The sequence below is a fragment of the Aulostomus chinensis genome, chromosome 2, assembly GCF_037954235.1.
Source record: "Aulostomus chinensis isolate RoL2024-O1b breed Wild chromosome 2, RoL_Achi_v1.0, whole genome shotgun sequence".
Classification (NCBI taxonomy): domain Eukaryota; kingdom Metazoa; phylum Chordata; class Actinopteri; order Syngnathiformes; family Aulostomidae; genus Aulostomus; species Aulostomus chinensis.
Genome location: NC_141321.1, coordinates 13,748,655 through 13,769,703, shown reverse-complemented (window position 1 = coordinate 13,769,703; position 21,049 = coordinate 13,748,655). Strand labels below are relative to the sequence as shown.

The 21,049-nt window shown below is 41.8% G+C and overlaps 2 protein-coding genes across 7 annotated transcripts; one reads left to right on the top strand and one right to left on the bottom strand.

The window, feature by feature from the left end:
• The first annotated feature begins 290 nt into the window (after positions 1-290).
• LOC147269131 (troponin T, fast skeletal muscle isoforms-like) lies at positions 291-17,835 on the top strand. 5 transcript variants are annotated; one of them, XM_086179890.1, is made up of 15 exons: positions 291-443; positions 5,793-5,832; positions 5,918-5,931; positions 8,869-9,018; positions 12,608-12,625; positions 13,830-13,850; positions 14,400-14,418; positions 14,517-14,562; positions 15,395-15,511; positions 15,679-15,756; positions 16,116-16,229; positions 16,313-16,422; positions 16,608-16,698; positions 17,185-17,225; positions 17,589-17,835. In XM_086179890.1, the coding sequence occupies exons 2-15, from the start codon at positions 5,813-5,815 to the stop codon at positions 17,623-17,625; spliced, it is 876 nt and encodes a 291-aa protein (XP_086036016.1). In that variant the 5' UTR covers positions 291-443; positions 5,793-5,812; the 3' UTR covers positions 17,626-17,835. The 5 variants fall into 5 exon arrangements, with proteins under 5 accessions (XP_086036016.1, XP_086036024.1, XP_086035990.1 ...); XM_086179898.1 differs by lacking the exon at positions 291-443 and adding an exon at positions 3,358-3,632; XM_086179864.1 differs by lacking the exon at positions 291-443 and adding an exon at positions 3,358-3,709.
• A 1,318-nt stretch (positions 17,836-19,153) lies between these two features.
• LOC147269130 (myoblast determination protein 1 homolog 2-like) lies at positions 19,154-20,825 on the bottom strand. 2 transcript variants are annotated; one of them, XM_086193997.1, is made up of 3 exons: positions 20,188-20,825; positions 19,922-19,998; positions 19,154-19,491 (listed from the first exon to the last, which is right to left on the bottom strand). In XM_086193997.1, the coding sequence occupies exons 1-3, from the start codon at positions 20,728-20,730 to the stop codon at positions 19,308-19,310; spliced, it is 804 nt and encodes a 267-aa protein (XP_086050123.1). In that variant the 5' UTR covers positions 20,731-20,825; the 3' UTR covers positions 19,154-19,307. The 2 variants fall into 2 exon arrangements, with proteins under 2 accessions (XP_086050123.1, XP_086050115.1); XM_086193989.1 differs by having other exon boundaries at positions 19,154-19,498; positions 19,926-19,998.
• Positions 20,826-21,049: the final 224 nt, after the last annotated feature.

Sequence of the window (21,049 nt, the reverse complement as noted above, 5' to 3'; positions counted from 1 at the left end):
TCTCTCTCTTTCTCTCTTGCTCTCTTTCTCTCTCTCCATTGTCATTGTCTGCATGCCGAGCTGATGTGTGTCCAGCCTTCTATCACTGTATATTTAGCAACAGAAGCTTCTCAGCTGCTCCTTTCCAAAACCTGAACCCTCCTCTTCCATTCACAGTATTTCACCCATCTCCTTCTCCAGGGTCATGGCTACCCCCCCCCCCCCCCGCACGCACGCACACACACACACACACACACACACACACACACACACACACACACACACACACATATACAAAAAGTTATATACTACACCCACACACCTCACTCTCATCTCACAGCCAATAAGGGCCTGATGAGCTCAGAAGTATCACTGTAACACAAGGACTTATTCTCTGAGCAGAGCCGGCAGGTTCTTACAGAACTTGATCTTCATAGCCTGAGGAGCTTCTCTGCCTCTCTGAGGTAAGCACTATACAGACAGGCAGGCATCCTAACATCATTGTAAAGGTCCTAAAATATTTCAAAATTTATGGCTTTGCTTTCAAGATACAATAGACCGGATATATAGATTTTTGTTTTTGTTGCATCAGCATGCATCAGGATACAGAAGCTTGAGGGGCTGCAGGACAGACAGCAAACAAATCCTCCTCAGTCTGTTTCCCTGAAGGCTGCTGACTGTAACCTCAGGAGGGACGTTTGAAAAAGGTGTAGACATGTTCTGCCGTGGGTTAACATGTCAGACAAGTGTAGTTGGTGTTGGAGGTGGCTCACAGGTTGGCTCGGGAGCAAGATTTCTCTATTTTGATCAGTAGGATAGTAAAAATATTCTTAACAGCTGCAATTTTAACATGCATTTATTTGAGTTTGTTCTGTATTCTAAGTGCTTTCAAAAATGGAGTGAATCTTCACCTCTGGAGGGGAAGGTTCATGTATTTAATAACACCTAGACAAACTATAAAGATTACCAGATATGATGAATTAAACTCCCATTATTGTACGTTTTCACTTTGATGTCAAGGTGCCGTTCGACCTCCAGCACCCAGACCCCGTGGAGCTGTGAAATACTGCATTAACACTTTAAACCCTCAGGCGGTGAGAGGTTTGGCTCGCCTAAAAAGACATACCCAAACTAAATTAGGAACAGAATAAAATAATACTGTGAGATCTAACAGAGATCTACACATGATCCTGGGCTCTGTGGGTTGGTAACATGACAGAGAATCTGTTGAAAGTATCTGCAATATTGTGGTTCTTACTAAGGCTTAGTAAAAAATACATGTTTTCTTTTATTTTTCCATTTCTAAATGAGACGGTAGATATCACCATGATTGCAAAAATTCCACGCCGGGATATCCCAATGAATTGATTCCTGAAGCTGTCTCAAGTTGGATACAAAGTGAGAAATACAAAGAGTAAGGTTAGAGTAAGGAAACCTTCTATTCGGTACATTTGGGTACCCAAAGTATTCCAAATATGTTTGTAACTTCCTTTTGTTGAACGTTAACCGCAAAATCGTCTTGATTTCCATTCCAGGACACTCTGGAATCTCACACAATTCAAACTTTTAAACGGATATTCACTCTGAACTTTTTCTCAGATTATGCTTTTGCATACTGGAATATCAATAACAATCTAGGCTACTCTATTGCATCATTTTGTCTTTAATGGAGAAGTTTTTAAAACCGCATACATACTAAAAAGTAAAAAAGAAAAAATATATCAATAAAAAATTTGCGAAAAATTCCTAAAAACTGCTAAAAACAACAACCGCATGCAGTTTTCATATACGTATCATAAGTATTAGGACATAATTTTGTAAAAAAAAAATTAAACTGATGACAGCGTGCTATCATTTTAGAGGCAGTAAGTTATGACCTTGTGTTTTATTAAATAAGGAGTATTTCAACAGAGTTTCATTCCTTTGTTATCTTCCTCCTATGATATCTTCTTCCTTTGATATCTTCCTCCTTTAGTATATCCCTCCTTTGATATCTTCTTCCTTTGATATCTTCCTCCTTTGATATCTTCCTCCTTTGATATCTTCTTCCTTTGATCTCTTCTTAAAAGTGATGAGGGCTCGACTGATTGATGTTAGTTTATATCTCAGACGTACGTGTCAGCTTGGGCCCAACCAGCTAATCTGCAGGCTGATAGAAGCTCCTATTAGTGATTCACGCTGTAATCCAGGGATGCACTGATTTCATTTTAAAAAATAAATTATTTATTCTTGAACGTCATTTGTGTTCAAACCATAGTGTTAAAAAGAATATCAGCTGATTTACGTTTGAACTTCCTGTTATTGGAATCGGCCCTAAAATCGCGGGCCACAAAATTGATTTGCAGTTTTAAGTGCAAAAAATCTATTAACGTCCTTTAACTTGATCAAAGATCCTGCAGTAAAATGTTGGATATTCCTTTTTTTCTGAGTGGAAAATGTAATATTTTCAGTTATTGTTACGACATAGTGGTGTAGCTCTGGTTAGGTTTAGGCAGAAAAAAAAACAAACTTTAGTTTAAGAAAGATCCTGGTTTGGGTTAAAATACAAATAAATGAATGCAAAACTGCTGCAAATGTGCCGATGTCTCACTCCTGGCCCATGATTATGTGAGTATCATTGAGAAGAGTGAGTGTGTGTTGAGACAACATCTGCCTGAGACCCATCATCTTCAAAGATCAGGTTTCTGGTTTTAAGTAAGCATTTTTTTTTTTTTGCATGAATTGAGCTTTATTTCACATACACAATAAATGTATTGGTTGTGTCCAAATCCTACAACCCAAACCTTGTTTACTGAACCTTATCCTGATAGGTGTAGCCCTAAAGGTCAACCTGTGATCGAGGCTTCAGTGATGATACGCGAAGGTCGGCTTGCTGTCAGATGCTTTGTGCTCCTCCCAGCTGGTCTTTCCCTCTGAGGGTCAGACTGATATATTGGACTATAAATATATTAATCTCATATTTGCCTTTCAATCTAAATCTGTTATCATCTGGCTGAGGATGCCCTGTCTCCTCCTCGGTCTCATCAGTCCTCTACAGTTTCATCACTAAGTTTTAGTTTCAGAAAAACTCAAACACTTCTCAGCACTCAGTGTTCTCATACTGTAAAAATGAAGTGAGCATCCACTAAATATACAGAGCGCTGAAGTGTCGGTATGCACAGGGCGAGCGCTGGACACACAGGGCAAGCGCTGGACACACAGAGGCGAGACCACTGTCAGCTTTGAGTCGATCAAAGAGCTTATTTGTTGGAGGTGGATGCTGATTGGATGTCAGGATGCAGAGGATCCTCCCACAAGTCCAAGCCGGGGGATTAAAGCTGCTATTTGGACACCGTTCCTCAGCTGATGGGTAGAAATATGATCCACAACTAATCCTCTGAGTCCTCTGCAGCTGTGCCTGCAGCTAAGTGTGAAGGAGTCATGCAAAGGCACGTTATATATATCAAATATGATAGAGTTGTGTACTTTGAGGGAAAATCTGGACACTTTGGCTACAGCAGAACCTGGGGATTTAACTGGCAGCAATGACGAGACCTCAGTTGAGCAGCATCCACACAGTCCCGCAGTGTTCATCGCTCAACCGCTCAGAGTGAAGGACGGCATGAACAGAGCAGACCACCTACTGATGGGGTTACACCAGCCATGACGGCAGGGTATATATCAGTAGTCATCCGCTATTGTGCTACTCTGCTGCCAATACTACAATATACAGTACTTCAGTACTTCCACGGTGTGTACTCGTGCTCATATAACCTCAGTTTGATCTCAGCTGCATAACCTGAAAATTTTGTAACTTAAAACAATTGTAAGCCATAAAGTGTCCTGACCACATCTGATCTTTAACTTAGCCTGTAAGGGGTAAGTAACTACATCTTTTCACTCAAGTGCTGAGTATAATGTTGAGGTATTTATACATAGTCATTTTTACTCAGCTGCATATATCTGAACCCATCAGTGTCTTGTTATTTTACACAGAAAAACTGATGAAGATGTTGTATTTCTGAACTCTGCCAAACTTAAGGAGGACACAATCAAAGCAGCACAACTGGAACACACGCCACTTTAACATGACCTTTAAAGGTGGTTGGAGGCCTGAACACCCCCAAGTACAGAAATACATGAATATGTATACTTATACTTTTTATATTTAACCCAATATCATACCTCTCTGCTTTTAGTCAAAGAAATTTGGATGGAAACTTTTACCGGAGTAATATTTTTTCAGCAAGGGCTTAATCAGTACAGCTACTGACCAAGCCCCTGTAAGCATTTTTGATTGTCTCCTGCAGTATTGTGACAGTCTCTGGTAGATTCCACTGCAATAGCTGTGGGACCATCTTTTGACTTACACACACAAACACACACACGAACACACACACAATCTCAAATGGTGAAAACAATATCCGCCACTTGTTGTGACCACGAGAGGGTGATCTGACAGCCAGGAATGTCGACTAGCGCCAGCTGTCAGCGACCAGTCGAACAAATCGCTTTATATGTGCATGCAGCTTAGGAGTGATGTCCAGTGCTATGAGGCCTTCTTAGCCACATTAGTGGTTTTAGCTAAATGCTCATGTGAGAATGCTAACAGCTTTATGATTAGCACCATGTTCAACAACTCAGATCAAGTAGTTTTTAAGATGTCAGGCTGGACCAAAGTGATTCAGCAACACTGCTATTACAGGGAGGGTGAAGTTGTGCCTGGTGTCTGTGGGTCCAGGGCTGGCTGGGGCTCTCAGCTAGTGCTCTCTCTGACAGCCTAAAGCTACACGTCACCCCAAAAGTGTATTTTGCCTTTCAAGTGCTAACAAGGAGGTGTCTTGGACCCATGAAGACATTTCTCACCGCTGCATCGGGTCTTGGCTCCAGAATGCACACAACTCAAAGAAATTACAACTTTTACCAAAGTAATATTTTTTTCAGCTAAGGCCGAATCAATACTGCTACTGATTAAGCTCCTGTAAGGGTTTCATGGTGACACTGAGGGTGACCATCTTGTGCATTTGGTAGAACTGACTCAGTCCTCACTAAACTGCCAAACTGGAAGTGATTTAATTTGAATTGTTTCTGTTTCCATTTTAAATCAAAGTGTTTGCGGGTTTACTGAGCATATGGCTGATAAAGCAGATGTAGATTATACCGGACGATATGCTTAATCATTTATAAACAAACCACATTTGGTTACTTTTGCTTAGCTGTTACTCCCCATTAGCTTCAAAGTAGATGTACATGGCTGGCTCTTTCTGCATTCTAGAGTCCAAAAGTAGTGATTCAGGAGGGGAAAACACATTTGAGGGTTCAAGACACCTATTTCTCAGTACTTCAAAGCAAAATATACTTTTTGAGTGAAGTATCGCTTCAAGAGACAGACACCAAAGTTCTTGCTCCCTTCTCTATGTGAGAAGATTGTTTTTATTGTTGTATCGCAAAACCTGCCCCTAAAAGCTGCTTTCCTCCTAGCAGCTGGGTTAGGGTTAATGTCATCTGGAGGCTTATTTCTTTTATTGGAGCTGTGAGAGGAGCAGTCAGGAAGAGTTCTCCCATGGTTTGGAAGAGATTCTGGATTCTGTGGAAGCAAACCTCCATGCAGCTGCGTAAACAAGTGTTTGGATTCATGCTAGCAAGGACAGTGCTGCAACTTTCATCTCCTCAAGTATCTGTTTTTTTAATCAAAGAGGTCGAATTTTTCATGCTCAGCTTTCCATCTGTTGGCATAAGCATTGAAAAGCTTTAAATTTAAGTCACCTGCCATTGAGAGAATGAAGAGGACTTACAGAGTGACAAACCACCTGAAACACTGTGTTTCCCCTCAGGTGTGAAGTCTGCTGTCACCATGTCTGACACGGAGGAAGTGTAAGTGACCACACACTGCTGTCAGATGAGTTTCATGAAAACAAACTGACATACTTATTTTTTAATTGTTATTTTCACATTTCAGGGATCAATATGGGGGTAAGTGATACCCATTCCAAAATGTTTCTCTAATTTCTTCCTACATGCCTTATAGTTTAATACCATATGAGAGCCATGTCTTTAGATACAATGTGTGCGGCAGGCCTATTATATGTAAAGAGTTAAATTCTATTATTAGTTTCACCTCTCACACAGTAGCCCTGTGTTCTCATCAAGCATACCCGTGACCTTTGACCTGACAAATATAGTTCCCTTTTTCCTTGACGTTGCGTCACCCCTGAGCGGTGATGGTCATTGATGCACCCAGGCTGGATCACAAAGCTGTGTCTGCTCACACTACAACCATGAGAGCATATATTAGCTTGTAAATAGTGCTTTTATCTCTCACGTTATATCATATTGCTTATTGTTAATGTGTGTCACAGTCATATTATTCAGCATTCGTGGGAAGATATTGTTGGTACAATAAAGTATTTGGACTCGTTCTTCAGGCTCTGTGCTTTAAAAAAAAAATAAAGAAACATTAAAATGCCACACCTCCACTCTGATCTGAGTCAGTTTGCATCTATACTGGCAGAAAAAACACATACTGTAAAGCTTAAATACATTTGGACGACTACACACGAAGACAAAATCATTCAAGTTAAACTATATGCATCTCCTTACTTGGGCCTTGGGCCTAAACGAATTCTCAACTAAAACTAAACATAAACTTATCAAATGACTACAACATGACTAAAACTAATATACATTTTACAATAGATCAAATTAATCCAAATTATTCGCCCAAAATCCTGACGAGGCTCCTGAACAGCTCCCCACCAGGAAATCAAGGTCAACTTTCTTCAACCAAAACTTAACTCTTAAATAGTTAATTCAGTTTTCTTTGATTATGATAAGACTAAAATTCTCAGACTTTTAATCAACTTAAACTAAATAAACACAGGACTGAAGATGAAACCTAACAAGAACATTTGACTCTGGAAAATGTAAAAATAGCTGCCATTATTGACTCTATTTCCAACTGATGAGCCTGAAGAACAAGAATGTACAACAGTCCAAATGTTTGCCGTCTGCATGTGAGCTCAGAGGAATATATATAGATATAGATATTGATATATATAAATATAAATATGAAATGAACTCATGTTTTATTTGTTTCTGCTGTCCCATGTGCTTTCTTTCCCAAACTGAAGAGGAGGAAGGTAAAAATGACTGAATTGACGAGTTGATATTTCAAACCTCTCCGCTAAGCTTCCTGGATTCACGCTTAAGTTGAAGTGTTTGATGTCTGATTTCTGCTCAACAACACCGCTGTGACGTGGACGGTCAGGACCCCTGAGGGCAAAGCGGTTCCATTAACAGACAGGACTGTAGTCACGTTGCGTTGTTATATTCCCAGTCGCATTGAAAATAACACGTAGATATTTTTAAAGTACATTTCTATTGAGACAGTTTTTCAAACAGCTCTTGGTCTGTAGCGAACTAACACCTGGCTGTCAATCAAACACTTCAAGTTAAGGGTGTATTTTTCTTACTGAGTGATGTTTTAAATCACATGGCGAAGAAAAAAAATGTGACTACATTTATTTTCTTGACATGTGACATGTTTACATTGTCACCTGTTAATGTCACATCATTGCAGCTGTCATTGACGTCTTTCACACAACTGCAACGTTTTAACGGTGAAGGTGGACCGCGAACTTCCTGGATAACGACTTAAGAATCTCTCAGGAGTGAACTGAAGAACAACACATGAAGGAAACGTTCAATCAAAAGATGTTAATAACCTGTGCGATAACTTTTGATTTCACGTTTAGATCTTTGTATATTCCAGGAAAAGGGAAGCACTCATCTCGTTTCCTTTTTTCTAATCTAACATTATAGACAGCAACAAATTATTTCTAAAATCATAATAAAATGATCCATAACACCTATTGCCATACCATCTATTGCACTGTTGAAAATAGTGTTTCATAAAGAAAAAAAAAATCAAGAAATTTGAGGAAAAATATATTAGAAAAATATAAAATTTAGATTTAAAAAATCAGACAGACAAACAAAACATAGATAAAAAAAAAGGGAAGGCAAAATTTAAACTCAACTTCCAAATAGAATTTGAAAACTTTGTAGGAATAACAATGATACCAGCCGATATTCTATTAACATTAATTTGGGTTTTACCACCTCTGACAAACCCTCCAAATGTTTTGGTGCTTTGACGCTTTTAATAATGAAAATAAATCTATAAATAAAGAGGGTTTTGCCGTGTTTAATATTCTCTTGACTGCTGTTGATCAGTAATTTGAAATGAGGTTTGATAACCTTTCTTACTCTGCAGTGGAAGGTACAAGTGTCAGGCATGAGCACCAACCTGAGTTCATCACCCTGCTTTGCTGCTGTAGTTGTCGTAATAAACATGATCTCAGATGAATCTGTGCTACACAGCAGGGTTTTTTCACAGCAGAATTTCTAGAGCATATTAGTTTGCACTGTATGCAGTCGGCGCATGCTCATGATTATCTGTAAGCTGCCATATTGTTATTCATAGTTCACACAATTAGAAGTTGAATTGATATTTATAGAACGTTTACCTGCCTCAATACAAACATATATTTGCCTGCAGTTTAGTTCCTGGGATATTTTAATGATCTTTGACTCAACATCAGCACCCATCAGGTAGTTTGCTGCCTCAACAGTTCACAATGGTCGCAGTGTGAATGAGGTCACATGATTCTTTCTCTGTTGTCACCACCATCATCATCGTCATCCTCATCATCATCATCACCACTTGTTTCTCTCTCTCTGTTCTCCAGCAGTCCTGTTCCTCGCTCATCCATCCATCATCTGTGTAACTACAGTAATCTCTCACTTTTGGTCTCTAATGGCTCTGTCATGTCTGTGGTCTTCATTAACGGCCTTCTGCGACACACCCTCCCTCTCCCCGGCGGTTTGGTGCATGCTGCGTGCCCGTAGCCCAGGAGGAGGTAGTAGAAGTAGAAGTAGCCCCTGAGGCGGAGGCCCAGGTAGAAGCAGAGCCAGAGGTAGAGCCTGAACCCGAGCCAGAGCCTGAACCAGAACCAGAACCTGAGCCAAAGCCACGGGAGGTGGTTCATGAGGAGGAAGGTATGTGGCTCAGGCGGTCTGTTCACCCTTCTTCTGCAGGACATTTAGCACTCTGCAAACACACTGCAAAACATATCCTGCTTAAGTATGACATCTTCAGCAAAAGTTCAGCATGATTGGAGTTTTTGCTCTTTGCTGTACTGCCCTCCGGTGTCTGCTTTTATCTTTCTGCTTTCTTTCCTGTGTCTTCATGGTGTTCCAGTTTAGTCAGAATATCAATTTACCATGAAGGAGAAGGAAATGACTGCATTCTGCAAAGTTGTCCTGCTTTATCTTATATGTCACATATAACCAGACTTCAACTGCAGTCTCAAGAAAGACAGTCAGAGTAATATTTGTGCAGGCAGCGCACCACCACGTTACCATCCTCACCAGGTCAGTGTGGTCACTGGTGTGTCTGATGGTTGGTCGGTTTGGTAGCAGGATTTTTTTAGAACTAAAACATGGATTTTGAAGAGATTGGGAGAAAAGTTCAGAGTAAGTTAGTATATATATATATATTTTGTTCTTATTTTTGTATTGACTTAGTCTTCTTGGCTCCCGCTCTGCTGTCTAGCTTACATAATGTTGTCAGACTTTAGTTGTCATCAAGTCTGAAAAAACAAAATCTGATTTACAAAACTTCTGATGCTACTGTTAGCGATATATTAGCTCATACTGGTGCCATGGCAATCAGTCCTTTCACAACTATTAGAGCCACATGTGTTTTAACGAATATATAATCAATTTGGGTGCAACTTCAGGAGCATTTGTCATGTCATGTGGTCATGTAATAGCAGAGTTCTTTGTAGAACCGTTCAGAGAGGCATTCACACTGTGAAGGGCTGTGCCAAAAGAGCAGAAATTCTAATCATCACAAAACTGGTTCTGACCATATGAACCATGCAGGATTTCAAACGTTCCAGTAGGGGGTGAAAGCGAGGTCACATTGAGTCATTTGTTACGGCCTTTTACACTCTGCTGGCAGTTTCATCACTGCTGGTTTTTACACCAAAGACTCCTACTGTCGTGCTAAGTTTGATAGTTTTGCAGTTTCCTGATCTCGTTCTCCCAGGTAGTCCTTCCTGCTGGAGGTACCTCCTCTTCACACCTGCCCAGTAATTCTAAACAAGTCTGTATAAACCAACATTTTTTTTTTTAATCTTTTGAACAAAACAAACACTTTATGTAGCCTATGTGCTAAGTTGCAACACATCAGCAGCAGTTACGTTCACCTCGTGATGATCATGCAGGGAAACTTGAAGGTGCATCTGAGAGCAAGACTAAACTACAGGCAGAACTCGCACCGAGGTTGTTTCAGCAGCTCATTACTTTAATGGGAGGCAATGACATGTCTTGTCATATGTTATGTTAGTACATTCATGATTCTGGGTGACAAAACATTACATAACTTTTATTCAACCTTCTCTTGCAACATTTTCAACTCAGTTGCTAAAAACTAAGAATAGACTGCTTCAACACATATCACCTCTCCAGAAAAGCAGCCGTTTTATCACATTCCCTTCCTGGGTTGGAGTCGCTCTGCAAGGCCAGTGTCTGTTGAACTTTGGTTCTAACCCTAAAGTGCTTTTTGGGGATGAAAACCCCCATGTAGCCCAGCTTCTTATGTCCAGTTTGCATCAAAGATTCACTACTAGGCTGGTTGAAACTTGCTTGCAATGCTAAACCTGCCAGTTCACAACTAAATGGGACTGAGTAGCTCCCCTGCAACCACAGACAATCTCTGGGGTAAACTGGCCATTCGAATGCACTGCAGCAAACATCTGAGCTTTGCATTATGAAATGCTCACAGTTACCATATGACATCACCATCTGTATTAGCTGCCACATAATCAAAACATGTTGTCCTGTTGCCAGCATTATTGCACACTGTCAGATGCGTGTTTTGACAATGAGATGTGCATATACATGTTGAAAGGGAGAAAACAGCTTTACATGAATCAACTGCCCGTCTCATCCAAGGCCTTCTACTTTGTCTTATGTCTCATTGTGATTTGTTTGAATTTGGTCAGACTTGTGAATTAGAGGCCATAACAGAATGGATGATGGGTAATTTCAATTCATGTAAAAGCCATTTGTTCACCTCCTTTAATTCCATGCAAAGCATCGTTCTCTCTGTGTGTAGCTGAGGATTGAGGCTGGCAAACTGCTCTGAAGCATTTACAACAGGGTGTTGTGATGCAAAGCAACCATCCTGACTATTCAAGTGCACCATGTAAATGTTTGTTATGACCTGTGCAAAGTGTTCCACACAGATGGAGTCACTGCAGAAGTCCCGGGCTTTAATGTCTGCATGCTGAGCTGATACCAAGATGTTGCTGCTGTAGCATTTTAGATGAATCAAGTCTCGCTCACTTTCAAGGAGATGAAGTCTCAGCTGGAGCAAAGACAAGTCTATTAAAACGCAAAGTGCAATCAAGGACAAACAAATCCAGTTACATAACTTAATTGTGCAGTCAGCAATGTTGATAGCACTATTAAATTCAGTCAGTAGGATTGCGCAATAAAAAAGCTCTGTTATGGAAATATCAGTAAATTATTAATGTTACAATAAGTCTTGTATTTCGCGGTATCGTAAATTGCAATAAAATGGTACCATGAACCATGCAGCCTGAGGTTCTTGCCAGCTCTACCAGTGGATATTTCCTTACGGTCTGCTGACTTCTTGTTATGTATTCGTGCACCAAAAAATGATCCAATGTTTCTTCCACAGCCCCGGCTCTGTAGTTGGGGAAACAGACAAAATGGTTTGTAGATTTTATTCCAGCCAAGTAGCAATCATTCTGACACATAAATACAGGTGTGCTAACGTGCCATCTCTGTGTCAGTACAGCGAAGCAATCTGCATAGCTAAAGTTTGACCTTGTCGTGTTATTTTCTTCCTTGTTGTTTTACGTCACATTAAACAGCTACAATATGTCGGATTTTCACTGTATGATTATCAGAACCAAACAAATTAAGAATAAAAAAAAAATACAAAACAAAATATTAATAATAATGTTGGCAGTCAAAGATATTTTTTTACATTTGTTTATTTTTCTGTTTTATCTCTTTTGAATTACAGTCAAAATAGAAATAAAGAGTCTGCAATCTGTGTGAGGGAGCAATTTATGGGCTCTTTTCATAGCAGCCATGTTTACATCTAATCACAGGTGAAACACAACTTTGAATAACATGAAAAACGGCTGCTGGTTAAGTTGGTTAGTTGGTTGCTTATGATTGGAAAATGTTAACCTTTGTTGTTAAAAGAAGCAGATTTTACGGGGGGAAGGAGCCATGATGGGAACGACTGTCTAGAGGTCATTTGTTCTGCAGACCAACCCGAACACATCGCAACTTTTTCTAGGAAGAAAAACATCCTGGTATTTAATCTCCTCCAACATATTTCAAGTGTAAATACAGGATCAATGCAAGACATGGGACTTGTGCAGTGGCTGCCACTGTCTAGACAGTAATATGAACACCCCAGCTTGATAAATGTGCCTCATAAGCTGTGCATTGTCCAGAGGCAGTGAAAGGCTGCCCAGCACCAAGTCCGATCACTAATGATCTCTGTTCTGCTCTTGCTTCGGACGCTTGCTGCATGCAGACGCCTATGAAGAGGAAGGTATGTTCTTCCACGTCTTCCTGATTGGACCTTGACTGTGATTATCTGTTGGTCATTCACACATGAATTATCCAAATCGGGCCTCATTCATGAAACCCTGTTCCAAAGCACAGTTGGCTCGGATTTGTTCAAACACACCCAGTGTTCCCAAGCTGTTGCGTCGGGGGAAACATCATAAAAAAATCCGCAGTCTCAAAGTCACCATTCAAATATAAACCTGTGTTTTGTGTTTTTCACACTCACATTAAGCAAAGACCTAATGCACCCTTAAACTCTTGACACCAAGAGGCAGAGGAGGCCCATGGGTGGGTGCTCTGGGGGTGCCCACCTGGTAGACTTATGTCCATTTCCTCCTGGAAAAAAACAAGCACCCTATATGTTGCCTAACTTGCTGAAATAAGGATAAATGGTTGAAACAGTCTGGCAAATGGAAGAGGCAGAGACAGTCAAGAGCACAGCAGCTGAAGACCGAGCTCTGACTGCTCTGTTTCCTCTAGTGGTGTGTGTCTCACAGAGCTAGCTTTGGTTAGCGGTGCTAGCCTAGCCACTGGTGGTTCTAGACTAGCCACTAATGGTGCAAGCCCAGCCACTAGTAGTGCTAGCGTCACCATTGGCGGTGCTATGCCTTTTACCTCAGAACTTGGGGCTACATCACATTCAAGTTGACCATTGAATTGTCTAGTAGAAGAAGTGAGGAATTTTTTTTTTATTTAATAAAAAGCACAGCCCACAATTATTTTTTTGGCGCATACATCCATTATAGCGTCATGCCTACAAATAGAAGATGAACAGTGGTCCTTTTAGCCTCCAGCCTTGTCTTACAGACAGAAAACAAAGCCTGATGACTATTAGCATCTCCTTGCTCCTGACATCTAAGACATAAAGTCTTTGCAAGTCTTTGTTCGACAGTTACAAGAACTCCACCACAGATATCTGGAGCAAGAAGTTACAAAGAGCCATCAGGCTTTGTTTCCTGTCTGTAAGACGACACAGAGGGCTAAAAAAATAAATAAATAAAATCTGTAAGTGTGCAAGAACAAATTTGTGTATAGGAACATTTCCTGAATGAGGCCCACTGAGTTTACCGAGTTTCTCCGTCAGCCAAAGGAGGCCACATGGAGGTTGAAGGGTTCAGAAACGCTGAGTCATGGTTACACTGCTTATCTCTGCTTCTTCTCTTTTTTGCATGAATGTGTCCCACCAGTGGAGGAGGGAGATCTAGATGGTACTTTGCATTTCCTGCCGAGTCGCTGTTGCTTGGCCTGCTTTTTCCTCCTGTTTTGTTTTGTTTTTTTCTTTAATTTTGTTTTGTTTTGTTTTTTAAGTGTGAGGTCCCTTTGAAAAATTGTGGAAACCCAGTTGAGATTTCATCCTGCACACCAATTAACAGTAATTACACAGTCAAACTCTCTGATGTCAAAAGTTTGCTGATTTACGGTACAGTGTCCTGATCCTCATTAGCACATTAAATGTCCAAGATTATAATGGTTTGATTTGACACACTAATGCACACCAAGTGAACTAAACAACCAGGTAATGTATGGACTCACAGTACTTAAAGGAAGTAGGCAGCTGATATTGCAGAGACTCACCCTCACATCCCAATGATCGACTGGAGGTGTGAACGAACTTGTAGCCCTCAGATGTAACTGAAATGGACCCCCCCCCCCCCCCGATTAACCATGCAGCAGTTTGTTGCGCCTCATCTTCTTCCACAGTTGCGTCTCTAATTGTACGATTTCTCTCTCCTCTCCTCTTCATGCTGAATAACCAGAGGAAAAGCCAAAGTTCAAGTGAGTCATTTTCTTTCATGTGTGGATTAAATGACGATTTTTTTTGTTGCAGCAGCTTCTTGTAGTTTTTTGGACGCTGATATCGTTTCCTTCAACAGACCCAGTGCTCCTAAGATCCCTGATGGAGAGAAGGTGGACTTTGATGTAAGTTGGTATGTTTTTATTGACCGGTATCAATCCAGGGAAACTACATGAATGTGTAACTATCAGGTGACATCATCCAAGAGCAGTAGATCAGATGGAACTTTGTGTTAGACCACAAAATTCTACCTAAATAAAGTGGTCCGAGATCCTAATTGGTCAGAATGCTTTAAGTGACACTTTTTATTGGGTGCAAGAAAGAAAAGAAAGAAAAGCATTTAAACTGCTATGTGAGCTATGGTACGTCTTGATAACAACTTGATAAAATCTTGTTTTTTCTGTAATGGCTGCTATCAAGGGATGTACTTTTACTTTGGGGGGGGGCCTTATTTAGGTACCTGCACCCCCATACCTCATGCCTAAATTCGGAGGGTTTTAAGCTCAGCATCAGAAAAGATAACCCTCTATGTCTCAGGGAGTATGAACATAGTATTCTCAACACATGTTCATATATTTTTTTCTGCACTGGCAAAAAGAAGATCCAAACCATCTCAACAACTCCTACCTCACTTGTTGAAATGAATCGCTTCAACAGCGCTGCTCATTTTACTGAGATATCCACTGGTAAACTAAAACAATCTGTCTTCTCTCTTTTCAAATGGACTTTGATTGAAACAAACCTCTCAGTGGTGTAGAACAGGCTTCAGGATCCAGGATCTACAATTTGGTCCAGATTGCCTCCAACAGTAATTTCTGACCAGCGGAAGGGAGTGGGACCAACTCTTGTTGTGAATGACAGAGAATGTGAATGTGGCTAAAAGTGGAAGCAGGGCCACCTTCAGAACCCAGTGTGTGGTTCTGGGCTCTTCGGTGACAGTCACCTGCTGTCTTACAGGACATCCAGAAGAAACGTCAAAACAAAGACCTGATCGAGCTGCAGTCGCTGATCGATGCTCACTTTGAGTGCAGGAAGAAGGAGGAAGAAGAGCTCATTGCTCTCAAAGAAAGAATTGTGAGATTTTATTTGACTTATTTGAGATCAGTTCTTCTGAAGATAGAAGGAAGTCACTCATTAGCTTCAGAGAGGCATTGTAGCATTTTCTGTTGTTGTGTGCGTGTGTGTGTGCGTGTGTGTGTGCGTGTGTGTGCGCGCGCGCGCGCGTGTGTGTGCGTGTACAGGAGAAGCGTCGTGCTGAGCGAGCCGAACAGCAAAGGATTCGTGCTGAGAAGGATAAAGAACGACAAGCCAGGCGTGAGGTACGCAAAATCAGCCTCGAATCAGAGCCTTGAACGGTGAATCTTGGGCAGCAGCAAAGCGTTTTAAAAGATATTTATTCATTTGATTCACAGTTGCAGTTGGCACCTCAGTTAATTGAAGGATTGTTTAAGCAGAACAGCAGTGTGTCACTCAACTCTCGTGGTTACCTTTGTCAAACATCTCAGCACGCTAGTGGTGATGTCACGCTCTAATAACCACAAGCTGAGAACGTTCCTGGAGAACATCAACCACTGGAGGGCAGTAACACAAGCTTTTTAGCTGCTGTTCAGTTACAAAGGACAGGTAAGAAAAATGTACCACCAGTTGCTGTATCATACCATCTTTATTCATTTTTCAGGCTGAGCGGCAGAGAAAAGAGGAGGCCGATGCCCAGAGGAAGGCAGAGGATGACGCCAAGAAGAAGATAGCGCTGTCAAACATGGGATCAGGCTTCAGCAGTCACCTGCAGAGGGTAGAGTTGAGGATTGAAAAGGTCCAGGTTTTGCTTGCATCTTTGGACGAGGGTTGAAAATTGTTTTTGATTCCTGGTGGCAGGTGGACCAGAAGAGAGGCAAGAAGCAGACCGAGAGAGAAAAGAAGAAGAAGGTCCTGGCTGAGAGATGCAAACCCCTGACCATCGACAATCTTAGCAACGACATGCTAAGGTAACCCGCTCAAGAGAACAGGAGGTCAGGGGCTGTAGAAGTGAGCACAGCCGTGAAATGTGTTATAAAAACACACACTTTCTATCTGAAGCTTCACACAACACAATAAGGATGCCAACGCACAGATTTGCTGCTGTAGGCGCGTTTGAATGCTGAAGGTTCGTCTCCTGGTTTGTGTTCATCAGGGAAAAAGCCAAGGAGCTGTGGGAGTGGTTGCACGACCTGGAGGCCATTAAATACGACCACTGCGAGAAGCTCAAGAGACAGAGATACGAGGTCTGTGAGGGCCGGACGAGAGGAATTGCTTGTCTTTTCCATTTGAAATTTAAAGATCATTATGTCCTGATATTAAAATAATCTCATTTTTGTGAATGATTGTGATTCTACCACAGCAACTATACACAGAAATGTGTTTCTTTTTAGCAGCTGGAGGTGATGAGTTCTTATTTCACTTCACATCAGAAATTACCCAATTATATTTAAAAAAGAAAGACGCCTTAAGAAAAATGCGTATATTTTGTTTAAAAACTCTTTTCAAGTCGTTTGTCTCAGTTGTCATCCAAGTGGAGCCTTTCAACATTGTTAGTTGAGCCTCAAGTCTTTCAATTTGGGACCCAGGTCCCCTGGTTTGATAATGACAATCTGAATCAGGAGGCATCCTCAGACAAACAATGAGAAATTCAGTCAGATTATCTGAACAGCAGAGTCCCTCGGGTGAGGCGCACCCGTCTGCTTCCATCATCACTCCTGTCTGTCTTGCAGGTCATCTCTCTTAGAAATCGCATCGATGAGCTGCAGAAGCAGTAAGTCTTTGTGTCAATGATTTTAATAAAAATGACAGTTGAAATGGATTATTTTAAAACTAGAATTATTGAAGGAGTTTCTGCTGTTTTTGTTCTGTTTGTTTTGATAGTTTTCAGCCCGCTCATACACAAGTTGAAATGTTTCTGATACAGTGCTGTTAGGGACTGAAGGGGAGGGGGCCCTTGTTGGGAAGAGGGCCCCGAGAAACCAGCTTTACCTGCATAGGGTTTTACCTCTGATGCTAGCTTGATGTCTCCTTCCCATTTGTTTTACAGTGTTCCTATTTAATTGCTGGTTTTTGAGGAAGGCACCACTGCACAGATCTGACGCTCTGCTTTTTTTAAATTCTTTGCGTCTTACAGTAGCAAGAAAGGAGCCGCCTCACGCCGCAGGAAGTAATTTGGCTGCTCGTCAGAAGACTCGTTCTCTCTGTCGCAGCCCAGACCCTCGCTGCTTCACAACAACGGCAACAACTGGACGTCTTACCGCCTGTGTTTGATTGAGTGAAATTGTTTTCTGGATGATTTGGTTCCATTAAAGACATAAAAAGTTTTACATCATTGTGTTTGTATAAGTGTGATGTGACTGTCCAGACAATAAAAGGCTAAAATGAACATTATCCACTTTGAATGAGTCTATTTATCCATGATCAGTGTATTAAAATAACAGAAGATCTAACGGTATCTGTGAGGGATACGTGGCCACACCCCTATTTACCATTTATAAGTAGTTACTAAAATGTGATGATTGCTTTAACGCAATATACAAGTTAGCTATAAGCAGACATTAGTGCATCTCATGAGTTGTAGCTGAGCAGATGTGTGTGTGCTTCCTGTAGCAGCCTGAAGTCAGTGATTCATAACGCGATGTCACGTCTGTTTGTCGTAAAAGCAGAACCATAACCAATTGTGGGCCGCCTCACTGGTTCTGCTCACATTAGATTTACATCCTGTCATGCTCTCTACTGTCAGCAGGAGGCAATACTGAGCCACAACTCCTCTCATCCGAGTTTAAAGCTCCGGGTCCTGATTTGCAACGCAAAGCAAACCAAACCATTGCTTTTGTTCTGCTTTGCCTCCGTTTTATGTCACAGCTCTTCTTTTCTATGTAGAAGATGTTTGGTTAGTGTGATCATTATGGCCTCTTCCGGAGTAATATTTCTGCAAACAGAGTGTCCCAATTTTATCTCATTCTATCTGGAAGAATTCAATTTTTTAACAGGAGAGGGCACAGAGAAAAAAAATTGCAGAGGCATCAGAACACCTGGAAAGATCTGTATCAAAACTGGTGTAGGTCCAAACTTTGACAGGACTCCCATGTCTTGACCATGCAGGGGCAGTCAGTGTGTCTATAATCTAAATTCCTGAATAGAAACTGCCTCTCTGCAGTTTTCTATTATTGTCCCTAATTCATATTATTTTTCATCATCTCTCCGGACTATTCAGTTATTTGTCAATTAATATGGAACCACTTCCACACCAGCTCACTGCGGACAACAAAAATGACCCACATCAGGCTTCAGCCTGCAGAGTTCTGATGCTGAGGTCCGTCTGCCGCTGCAGGGTCTGGAGCTCACCCCCTCCTCCTGGAGACGGTGGCGCTGCATCCCCACCAAACTTGGAGAAAAAAACTCAAAATTCAGGGAGGTCATAGTGCCAGGACTTATTCTGTAGGAGAAGTATTGCACTCATTGCTAGAGCCTGTATTGTTATAGTTCTTATATTTAGACAAGAGAGTCAAAGTATAAATATTTCTTTATTAAAATGCCATTCATTCATAAATTAAACATAGAAATATTTGACAACAAATTCAGAAGTCTTTCATATGTGTCAAAACACAAGAAACTCTTATTTACAGTCATATAAAATGGTCCTCAGTCCTGTCCGCATGCAGGACAAGTGTCGTTTCTGATCTTGTTTTTGCTTCTCATACTGATGGAACACAAACTTTGTCCATGAGTCTTCACCCAGACGCTGTAGGTGGCTGCAGTAGTGCCTTCATGTATCTAGGTGATGTTTTCTCTTCTTATATGAAGGGAAACATTCAGATTTGTGGAATACGAGTTCTTAGCGCCATCATTTTCAGAGTGGCTCATAGACACTGCTGGGCTCCTCAGGTGGTGCAGAGGCTGCAGGGCTGTTCTGTGGTGATCCAGGGCCCTGGGGGACTATGCTATCCCCCTGGGGGACCACAGCCTGGTCTGTGCTGATCCGCTCCACAATGCTGGATAAACAGTCCAAACTTGAGACTAGCGATGGTGTGCTGCTGGAATCTGTCAGAGGGAAACAGGAAATAGAATGTCAGACGAGGAACTCAACTCATAATTCAATTTCATCAATTAATTTAACAATAATCGTCATTTAATCAATTGATTAATCTGCAAATTGTCAAGAAGACTTCTACACAGTGGAGTCGTCCCCTGAAGTACATTCAGGCTCTTGTGTGTTGGACCCAGAGGCTTAAGCCACTGCTCCTATACAGCATGACTACTAGCTGGAGTTGGTTGTAGTTAGAGTGATCTTATAAATATAGCTGAAGAAAAACAAATGATTTAACGGAAGAAACAGGAGGAAAGTAGCATATTAGTAGACATATTCAAGGAAACTTTACAATAAGTTAGTTATATTGAAGCAGAAATTGGAAACTGGAAAGTAAAAGACAATGAAGCAGAAATGAGAGCTCTAAAAAGTGAAACTGACCGTCAGCTGCATGGCTGCAGTAGGAAGCATCGCTGTTTTCACTTCTGGATGAGCACCCAGAGATGACATCCATCTGAGCACAGAGATCAGACAGGCTTCATTTGAAAAATGTAATAGCAGGATATTTGTTACGTAACTGTGCTTTCTAAGAGCATTTGAAGGGCGCGCATGTGTATCGGCCATGACACCAGAAATACATGTGAAAAGATTCCACACATGTCAGGAGGCAACACATGAACGGTTCAGCTGTTGGTGGACTCACCATGCCATCGGAGCAGCTGGAGTGGGGGCTGGAGGCGTCTGAGTCCCCGCTGAAGTGGTCCAGCGGTGGGTAGAAGCTTTCGTCCCTGCTGGCCCTCAGCAGGGACTGCAGTGACTCGATGTAGCTGATGGCGTTGCGTAGTATCTCCACCTTGGGGAGCCGCTGGTTGGGGTTGGAGGCTGTGCAGCGCTTCAGAGTCTCAAAGGCATCATTGACCTTGCTGAGCCGGCGCCTCTCTCTCATTGTTGCTGCCTTCCTCCTGTCTGCATGTGTCGTTTTCCTCTTGCAGGCCTTGCAGGCCCACAACAGGCAGTGCCCTGCCTGGTGGAGGCCCCCAGGGGCCCTCACATGCTCGTCCTCATCCTCTGCAACAGGGACGTGGTGGTGGAAATGGCGATGGTGGTCCTCAGATTTCAGCAGGCCGACATGCATCAGTCGGGCGTCCAAGTCATCAAAAAAGTTCATGTCGCTGGTGCTGAAGCAGGGGTCATCGTAGAGGTCATCAGCAGAGGTGAGCGGGAAGGAGAGGTTGGACAGATCCATGTGTCTCTGCAGAGGTGCGAGGGGGGAACCTTTCACCAAAGGTCCCCACAGCTGCCTTCACTGGTAAATAACCCTGAGATTAAAAAAACCAGGGGAGTATAAGAATTCTGTCCCCTTCCAGACTGATTGTACCTGATTAAGAAGTGAGGAGACCGGAGGAGAGTGCTTTTAAAGGGCCAGTCTGTGTAACTTCAGATCCTGCAGCTCCTGGACTGTTTATATAGGAGCCTGGGGGCAGGGCTGAGAGGTCAGTGACCAATAGGCTGAGGGGTGTGTGTGCGTGTGTGTGTGTGTGTGTGTGTGTGTGGGGTGGGGTCAC